The 8,887-nt window shown below is 35.9% G+C and overlaps 2 protein-coding genes across 2 annotated transcripts; both read right to left on the bottom strand.

The window, feature by feature from the left end:
• Positions 1-582: 582 nt before the first annotated feature.
• On the bottom strand, positions 583-4,850 carry LOC122345511 (annexin A3-like). Its single transcript, XM_043239705.1, has 14 exons — positions 4,721-4,850; positions 3,703-3,729; positions 3,550-3,600; positions 3,054-3,141; positions 2,879-2,973; positions 2,691-2,804; positions 2,439-2,529; positions 2,279-2,358; positions 2,137-2,193; positions 1,794-1,887; positions 1,602-1,697; positions 1,441-1,499; positions 1,247-1,369; positions 583-1,059 (listed from the first exon to the last, which is right to left on the bottom strand). Exons 2-14 carry the CDS (start codon positions 3,715-3,717, stop codon positions 1,000-1,002), a joined length of 1,023 nt encoding a protein of 340 aa, XP_043095640.1. The 5' UTR covers positions 3,718-3,729; positions 4,721-4,850; the 3' UTR covers positions 583-999.
• Positions 4,851-5,389: 539 nt separating this feature from the next.
• LOC122345512 (annexin A3-like) lies at positions 5,390-8,887 on the bottom strand. The gene is made up of 14 exons (XM_043239706.1): positions 8,769-8,887; positions 8,600-8,631; positions 8,453-8,500; positions 8,180-8,267; positions 7,975-8,069; positions 7,782-7,895; positions 7,529-7,619; positions 7,370-7,449; positions 7,220-7,276; positions 6,888-6,981; positions 6,686-6,781; positions 6,491-6,549; positions 6,297-6,419; positions 5,390-6,158 (listed from the first exon to the last, which is right to left on the bottom strand). Exons 2-14 carry the CDS (start codon positions 8,612-8,614, stop codon positions 6,099-6,101), a joined length of 1,020 nt encoding a protein of 339 aa, XP_043095641.1. The 5' UTR covers positions 8,615-8,631; positions 8,769-8,887; the 3' UTR covers positions 5,390-6,098.

The raw sequence follows: 8,887 nt of genomic DNA, 5'->3' as shown, positions 1-8,887 counted from the left end.
GAAGGGGCCAGCTCCAAACTGATCCAAAACAGAAAAATGTTTTGGTATGTTGAAGCATTCGGAGTTCCTTTCACTGGAACTTTACACTTGGCACAATGCAGGTGGAGTTGCTATCGTTTCCAAATGCTTCCATGTTCTTATAAAACATCTGACAGTTGACTGTGGAATATTTAGGAGCGAGGAAATTTCACAACTAGATTTGTTGCATGGGTTGGCATCAAATCACAATTCCTCGCTGGAATTCACTGAGCTCCTGAGAGCTACCCATTCTTTCACAAATGTTTGTACAAAAAAAAAAAAGTCTGCATGCCTAGGTGCTTGATTTTATACACCTGTGGCTGTGGAAATGATTGGAACACCTGATTCTGATTATTTGGATTGGTGAGCGAATGCTTTTGGCAATATAGTGTGTATCAGAATTAAAAACCCTTATTAAAGGCCTTATTAGAAGGTACAAATGAAAGCAAAAAGTTTCACAGACACTTAGTATGTCTTCCTAATGACATTTACACCTGGCAAACTGCCATCAATACTGATATAATTAAAGTGCGGCAATTCAATAAAAAAATGGAAGCAGTAACAGACATGGAAAGAGTCACTTTATTGTGATTTATTGATGTAAAAAACATTGATTCACATAATGACAAAAAAGGAATATGCTAAAATACATTTTTAATATGAACAATGTAATTGAAGTGCATTATTGTTTTTAAAAATTCACGATTTATCAGAATTGCATTTTGCAACACTGCAATGTTCAAGTTGTTAATTAGCTTTTATTCCTGCCATTGAGTAATTTAGTTTAATAGGTCATTTAAAAAAGAAGTTTTAAATACCAATTATGAATCAATAGGAATTTTACTGTGTACCTTTACCGACAGTAAACCAGCTGCATAAAGTATATATTTCCCGAAAAAGCTTTAAAATGTTACATTTAAAAATATTCTTTTGACCCACTGCAAAATAACAAAACAGGACATCTTTAGTAGCATTTCTTGGTTAGTCTTCTGCTCCACAAATCATCTTCAAGCAATCCCCGTAGTTGCCAGATGTGTCAGACTGAAATGAAAATAAAAATAAATGCAAAACTCTTAGTCTTTGCATGGAATATAGAAAACAGTTATGGTCATTGCCAGATATGAAAAATAGTCAAATCATCATCTGTGAATGATCAAGGGCATGATTAAACTGACCTTTATTTAAAAGAACAATGGCAGATGGCCTGAAGTGATTGGAGAATACTTACACCTATTTCCTTGTAGAGTGAATGCTTGTAGAGCTTCTTGAATTCAGCTCTGATGTCCAGCATGTCAACCTCTCCACGGCTGACCATTACTCTGGTCAGAGTGGTTTCATCTGTACCTACTCCCTGCAGGTTCACAAATAAACATCAGTGTTGTACAAACACAATGACACACAAACATGTGTTTCTATCTGTACCTTCATGCTTTTGTGGAGTTTTTCAGCAAAGTATGCAGGAGTACTCATCACACACTTTACTGCAAGAATTTTTTTTTTGTTGATTAAACATAAAGGTAAAAAATAGAGTATCAAGTATGAAATGCTTATTTACGTATTTGATTTCATAATCAAAGATTTACCAATGGCAACCAGCAGATCCTCCAGTTTTCCTGACATTTCCTTCTCAATGCTCTTCTGCAAGGTCTTGCCACTGATGTTTTTATACTCCAGTATTGCTGTAACAAGGACATGTCAAGTTATATTTAAAACACACCTGCCATTTCAGTTTCTATGCGAAATGCTTGTGCTTATTAAGGTGATAAAGTTGGTACTTTGTCTCAGGTGAGGGATGCTCCTTTTACAGAGGATCTCAATGAACTTGGACTCATCAGTTCCCAGTCTCTTCTCGCCTGCTTGATAGAGGGCCTATGGAGGAGACAGAGAACATGAAGTTGCTTACATCTAATTATATAACATCTTTAATAGAGGTGAACTGGTTTTAACTTGCTGTCTGTGGTGAAAGGCTTAATTATGTAAATTAAAAAGGACAAAATGGTGAAGTGCTGAGATAAGGAGAAGCACAACATATGCTGTATTTCCATACCACAGAATAAATGTTTGCTTTAAAAGAATCCTAAAAGCATGGGTTCAGTTAAAAGTGATTATGTTGTATACCTTTGCATCCTCCCTAGCCTTGTCCACGTTAACATTGGTGCTTTCATCCCTCGCGCCCTTAAAATGAGAGACAAATAAAATATCATTAACTTCTCAAATTGCCTTTATTACAATAAACTGCTATACATGAGTATTTATTCACCTCAGCAAGCATAATGATGGCTTTGCCAAAATGCCCTGAAACTTCTGACTTTAGATTCTGTGTCAGCGTTTTCTTTGTTACTGTTGGGCAAAGGGAAGGAAAGAAATTAAATTTTTTGTAATTTTCATATTTTGTTACTACATTAGATTCCTCATCTCACTATCAGAAAAAGCTGCAGACAGCTCCTTGATTTGTTTATTGGTCCGTGAGGCAAGTATTTCTATCAGGACGTTGGTGTCCGTTCCAGCCCCCTGAAAAAGAAGCCATAATTGTATTAGGAAAATGATGAAAAATATGCGCAAACAACAAGCAAAATATATTCATGTAGATAAGCTGAAATTTGTCTGAGACTATTGCTAAATGTCTCAGTTTGTGCAAGATTTAATATGAGAAAATAAGAAATGCAAGTTACCTTCATTGCTGTGATTAGCCATTCAGCATCGTTGAGTGCAGGCGGTCTGGCGAGCGCAACAAGCACCTTTTCAAAGTCACCACTGGTGTCACCTTTCAAGTCATTTACAAGAATCTATGGAAAAAAATGAGGCATATGATCATATAATGTTTCCCTAAATATGAATGAGCAAGAGGACAGAGATTTACCCTCTTTGTGGTTTCTTCATACACCCTTGAAATAGCCTGCTTCTGACTGCTGCTCCGGTGAGTCAGTATGTCTATCAGTGTCTTCTCAGTTGTACCTGGTACAAAATATACATTCATGTACAAACAAAGAATAGTTGTATTGCGTTATACATATAATACTAGATAGATTACGTACCTATGCCTTCCATTGCTTTACGGAGAGCTGCAACATCTTCATTGACGTTGAAGTTAGATGCGGCTTTAATGGTACCTCGCTCCCCTGGCTGAAGAACATCAAGAAGGTCAAACATTATTACAAAAACTAGTCCCAGTCCAGTGTTTCCAAAGTGTATTAAATAAGAACCTGTTACACATATACGTGTTTGCTTTTGTGAATCGTGGGGACATTCCATAGGCGTTACACTGTACAAACTTTATGTGTTATTGCCATACACCAACCCTACCTAACTTTAATTTCTCAAAAAACTCACTCTGTATGATTTATACGCGTTTTGAAAACTGGGGACATGGGGTTATGTCATGTCACGTTCTCCTTCCTTGTTATACCTATGTCATACCCGTATCATTATACAAATGATAACATACGCATGCACGCGCACACACACACACACACACACAGATCCACACACACACACACACACACACACACTTATGCATAGTTGTTTGTTTACCGCTGATGTGAATGAAACAGGTGCAGCATTTGCAACACTTTGCAAGTCTTCCTGTAACACAAGAATTACAAAAAATTTATGAACGCTCTTCAAATTGATATTCTTTACTTAAATAATAGATATGATTGAATGGTTCTTTAAGATTTTACTTACCCACAGGTCTGCCATTTTTGATTAATTCTAGTGTGATAAAAAAATTATATATTTAGGGTGAAGTCATCTAAAATGTTTTTGTAAATGACATATAATAACCTCAAAAAAGCAATGCATGGGATCCAATAATATTTTTATCAATTAACATGGGTCTCTTTCATATATTTATGTTTTTAAAATGTGAAAAAGTATAAAAGCTTTTAAATTATGAGAGTTAGTTTGAATGCTATTAGAAATGAACTGATCAGGTTGTATAGGCCTGTGTTTCTATGAACGCGTTTGCTGTTATCTTTTTAAAGACTAATAAGATTTAGTATGGATACATATCTAGGCCTGTAAACTCAGTTTCACCATCAATTTCTGTCTAAAGTGTGTGTATATGCAGCCCATTTTAGCTGAAAATTATATTCAGCCATAATTACATTTTTCGCAAAAATCTGAAAGTTTCTTTTATAAATTAAACATTTTTATTTGAAAGAGAATGTCAAAACATTGTTAATAAAACCTAGTGTTGTTGCTAAGCGTACTTATAATTGCTTTAGTACCCTTAATAGTGATTCATGAAATTTACTACGTCGGGCTCAGTTTTCTTATAATTTCTCCGAAAAGCTTTGTGTGACACACTGCCCTTCCCGCCTTAAAAAAATATTGCTACATGTTAACAAGTGCTGATGTAACAATGTTATTGTGATTTTCTGTAAAAAATTTAAGGAGATATTATGCCACAGCCTTATTTAGCCCATTTTACCTAATAGCCAATTTCAGCTGACTATGCCCAACCATAAAGAACATCGTTTTTCATATTCATTTTATTTTGATATACGCAAAAAGGTAAACAGATAAAGATTCAGCCATAGCCTAAAACCCTTTCGTGACTCCGGCTTCTCAATTTCTAATATCTGATTTGAGTCTATATCAAAACTCGATGCGAATTCAAAACTAGGCGCGAATTCACCCACGTTTATTTAAAGGTTATATATACACATATCTAATAGCGTTTTATTCAGTTTGCACTTACCTTCGCGATGTAAATGAACATTGAACGTCTCTCCCTGTCCGGTTTAACTTCTTTTCTCCTGCTTCGTCGGGCGTGTGCGACAAGATGCGCCAGTTTAACAAAAAACAGGCATTCTTACCGAGCCTCTCCCTTCATGAACATCCAACGCTCTGCTATAACATGCCATTTGATTCAGCAAGAAAGTTGTACTTTATTTTTAACGATGCTTTAATCACATCAAAGACATCAGCTTTTATAATTCAAATATTTGAATATTTTTCTTCCCTTATTTCACACAATAACCCATAGGCAAACTACAAACATTTACAAACCCCTAAAAGGGGAGGGGGATTAAATTATGATAAATTATGATATAGTAGCCCATGAGGATTCAGGTTAAGATAAAAAGGGTTACAAGACACTTTAGAACATTCCTTTTAAGTTGCTCAAGATATTGTCTTTTTACAACTAAGAATCTGGTTCCAGACCACATCTGGACAAGATGAGTCTGTTCCTGGATACATTTTAGCCATCTTGCTTCTAGACAGATATAGCCTAATAATAATAATAATGATAATAATAATCTGATCTGTAGATAATTTTTCTTATCCCCAAAAACATGGAACTATAATCATATAGATCTTTGAAAAATTATTTAGAAATAAAAATGAACACAATCAAGAACCCTGGTTCAGCAACATTGTCATTTTAATATGAATTGACCTTCCCAGCCAAAGATAAGAGAGGGGGTGGATCCTGATATCTGCATGTTACACTCACACAGAAGATTTGCTTACTGAGAATGGATTGAAAAGACACTTGTGCTTATTAAATAGTAGGAAAAAGAAGACTATATGCTAAATTAATTTTGTATTCCAAAGCATTTCCAGAACTGTACACAATTACAGAGGTAATTGTAAGGACCTTTGGTATAGAGGAATCAGGATTAGACAGAAGAAGACACAAAAAGCAGAAGCTTATGCTTATCCCTGAGTATACCAGGAAACCCATCTGTTTTACATAAGATTGCAAGAGGTTTGAAGGCAGTATCAAAAAGCAAAGAGTGGGAGCCTTGTGAGCATGTAATGATATTTTTAATGTAATGAAAAGGTTTTCTGTATTAATTTTATCTTTGGGTGAACGCACTGAAATGACAGGTAGTACCGTAACGTATCTCTAACATTCCACGGTTTTGTGTTTACAAATTTTAACATGCATATTTCATCAGCACAATTTTAATGTTTCAAGTTTTTAAGTATCTATTACAGTCACGCCTGCTGTTGTGAGGCACCAATCACTACCAAAAAGAAAACTGTAAATATAAGGGCTACATTTCCTAAGATGTGTTCCTAAAAATTCTATTAATAAAACCATTTTATAAAGTATCGCGAGGGTTAGGCTAGTCTTCTGCTCCACAAATCATCTTCAAGCTGTCACCGTAGCTGCCAGACGCATCTGACTGAAATAAACAGAAAATAAACAGACAATCAGTTCAGACTGTACCACAACATTACATACAAGAACAAAGAAGTGATCAGAAAGTGATGTACTGCTGGACTCAAGCATTTTTGGCCTGAAGTGATTGGAGAATACTTACACCTATTTCCTTGTAGAGTGAATGCTTGTAGAGCTTCTTGAATTCAGCTCTGATGTCCAGCATGTCAACCTCTCCACGGCTGACCATTACTCTGGTCAGAGTGGTTTCATCTGTACCTACTCCCTGCAGGTTCACAAATAAACATCAGTGTTGTACAAACACAATGACACACAAACATGTGTTTCTATCTGTACCTTCATGCTTTTGTGGAGTTTTTCAGCAAAGTATGCAGGAGTACTCATCACACACTTCACTGCAAGAAAAAGTGTATTTGATTAAACATGTAACATGTAGATGTAAATGTTTTTATATCAAATCACAAGCGATTTTTAAGTGTATTTGCATTTAGAATGTATAAATATATGAATACAAATTGCCGACAAAAGTACCGATGGCAACAAGCAGTTTCTCCAGATCACCAGATATTTCCTTCTCAATGCTCTTCTGCAAAGTCTTGCCACTGATGTTTTTGTACTCCAGTATTGCTGTAACAGGGCAGCAATGTCAATCATATTCAAAAGACACCTGCCATTTAAGGTTCTATGTGAAACACTTTGGATGATTATGCATTATTTATTTTGATGATTATACTTTGTCTCAGGTGAGGGATGCTCCTTTTACAGAGGATCTCAATGAACTTGGACTCATCAGTTCCCAGTCTTTTCTCGCCTGCTTGATAGAGGGCCTATGGAGGAGACAGAGAACACGCAGGTGCCCACAACTAATCATAAAAAAACATAATCTTTAATACAGGTGAACTAGTTTTGTAACTTAATTATTGGAATAAAAAGGGGAAAAAATGTTATGTGATTAACTAGCATGCCTGTCTTGAAAATATCTCATTTTAACACAACATACACATTTATGCTAGATCTGTTATTACGTGGAAAAGGACCACAATTTCTGATATTAGTTTTATATACCTTTGCATCCTCTCTAGCCTTGTCTGCATTCACATTGGTGCTTTCATCCCTTGCACCCTTACAGTGAGAGAGAAACATCATTAATTTCCAGAGCTGCCTTTATTACTAGAAACTGTCATTCATGTGTATTTCTCATTCATATTTAATCACCTCAGCCAGCAGAAGGATGGCTTTTCCAAAATCTCCTGAAACCTCTGTCTTTAGCTTTTGCATTAGAGTTTTCTTTGTTTCTATTGGGCAAAGAGAAGAGAAGCAATTATACATTTTTGTAACTTTTACCATTCTATTATAATAGAGTCCTCATCTCACCCTCAGCAAATGCTGCAGACAGCTCCTTGATCTGTTTGTTTGTCCGTGAGGCAAGTATTTCTATCAGGACGTTGGTGTCCGTTCCAGCCCCCTGAAAAACATCCCACGAATGCCATGATAAATAAATTTAAAAAATAAATAAAATCTGCCTCACATTTAATACAAAACATTAAAAATGCTCATCAGTTTGACCAAGAACACTGTACAAGGTGCAACACTTTTTCACAAGAGAAAATTAGGGAAGATGACTTACTTTGATTGCTTTATTTATCCATTTAGCGTCATTAACTGCAGGCGTTCTTGCGAGAGCAACAAGCACGTCCTCTAAACTGCCACGTGTGTCGCCTTTTAGGTCATTAACAAGAATCTAGACAAACAAATTAAGCAGATTTTCACACAAACACAAAAACACACAGTTTCAAGCTAGAATAAGAACACAGATATACCCTCTTTGTGGTTTCTTCATACGCCTTTGAAATAGCCTGCTTCTGACTGCTGCTCCGGTGAGTCAGTATGTCTATCAGTGTCTTCTCAGTTGTACCTGTGAAGTGAAAACATTGTGGTTTGATGGAACATATAAGGTAAATTCAACAAGAAGAATACGGGTATATACTGTATTACAAGCACAATATATTTATGCAAAATATTTACCTATGCCTTCAATTGCTTTACGAAGCGCTGCAACATCTTCACCGACGTTAAAGTTCGCTTTGGCTTTAATAGTACCTCTCTCCCCTGGCTGAAGAAGAATGAGAAGTAAAAAAAACAAAACAAAAACAAGGGCTGCAATTTTAACTATATGGTCATAAGTCAAAAGTCATCTTGCAAGTCAAGTAGTTTTAAAGCAATTTTAAATGTTACTTATTAAACCTATTTTTTGTAAATACTAAATTATCCAACCAAAATGCACTAAAAAAGATTTACCGCTGCTGTGAAAGAACAGGGAGCGCGAGCAAAATTCTCCAAGTCATCCTGCGATGCAAGACAATAGATGTCAGCGAATATGCTTTCAGCAAAATTCTTCATTCTACACTTTCCGGTAGTGCAGTAGTTTGCAAAAAAAATACTTACCCACAAGTCTGACATTTCTGAATTGGAGTATTCTACAAACAAATGCATTCACAGTTCAGACTCGATTCATTTCAGTTTATTTCAAAGATGACTAAAGCATGATCTTTGTGAGTCAAGCAGAACTCACGCAGAAAAATCTATTTCATTCACATTTACTTTTCTTGCTTACCTCTTCTTTACGCTCTTGTACCTTCGCGAGGTTATAGACGACGTTGTCCTCTGTCCAGTTTAACTTCTCACCTGCTTTTCCAGGGCGTGATGCCACCATCTCAAAAGGAATGCATTCTT

This window comes from Puntigrus tetrazona, chromosome 5, assembly GCF_018831695.1.
Source record: "Puntigrus tetrazona isolate hp1 chromosome 5, ASM1883169v1, whole genome shotgun sequence".
Lineage (NCBI taxonomy): Eukaryota > Metazoa > Chordata > Actinopteri > Cypriniformes > Cyprinidae > Puntigrus > Puntigrus tetrazona.
This window is presented reverse-complemented; position numbering and strand designations above follow the sequence as displayed.

Coding starts and splice junctions, on each gene's coding strand:
- LOC122345511 (XM_043239705.1), bottom strand. Junction 2,805..2,878: donor ATGAAGAAACCACAAAGAGG/GTAAATCTCTGT, acceptor TTTTTTCCATAG/ATTCTTGTAAATGACTTGAA. Junction 1,500..1,601: donor GGATCTGCTGGTTGCCATTG/GTAAATCTTTGA, acceptor AAATTCTTGCAG/TAAAGTGTGTGATGAGTACT.
- LOC122345512 (XM_043239706.1), bottom strand. Junction 8,070..8,179: donor TAAAGCAATTGAAGGCATAG/GTAAATATTTTG, acceptor TTCACTTCACAG/GTACAACTGAGAAGACACTG. Junction 7,450..7,528: donor GTCTGCAGCATTTGCTGAGG/GTGAGATGAGGA, acceptor TTTGCCCAATAG/AAACAAAGAAAACTCTAATG.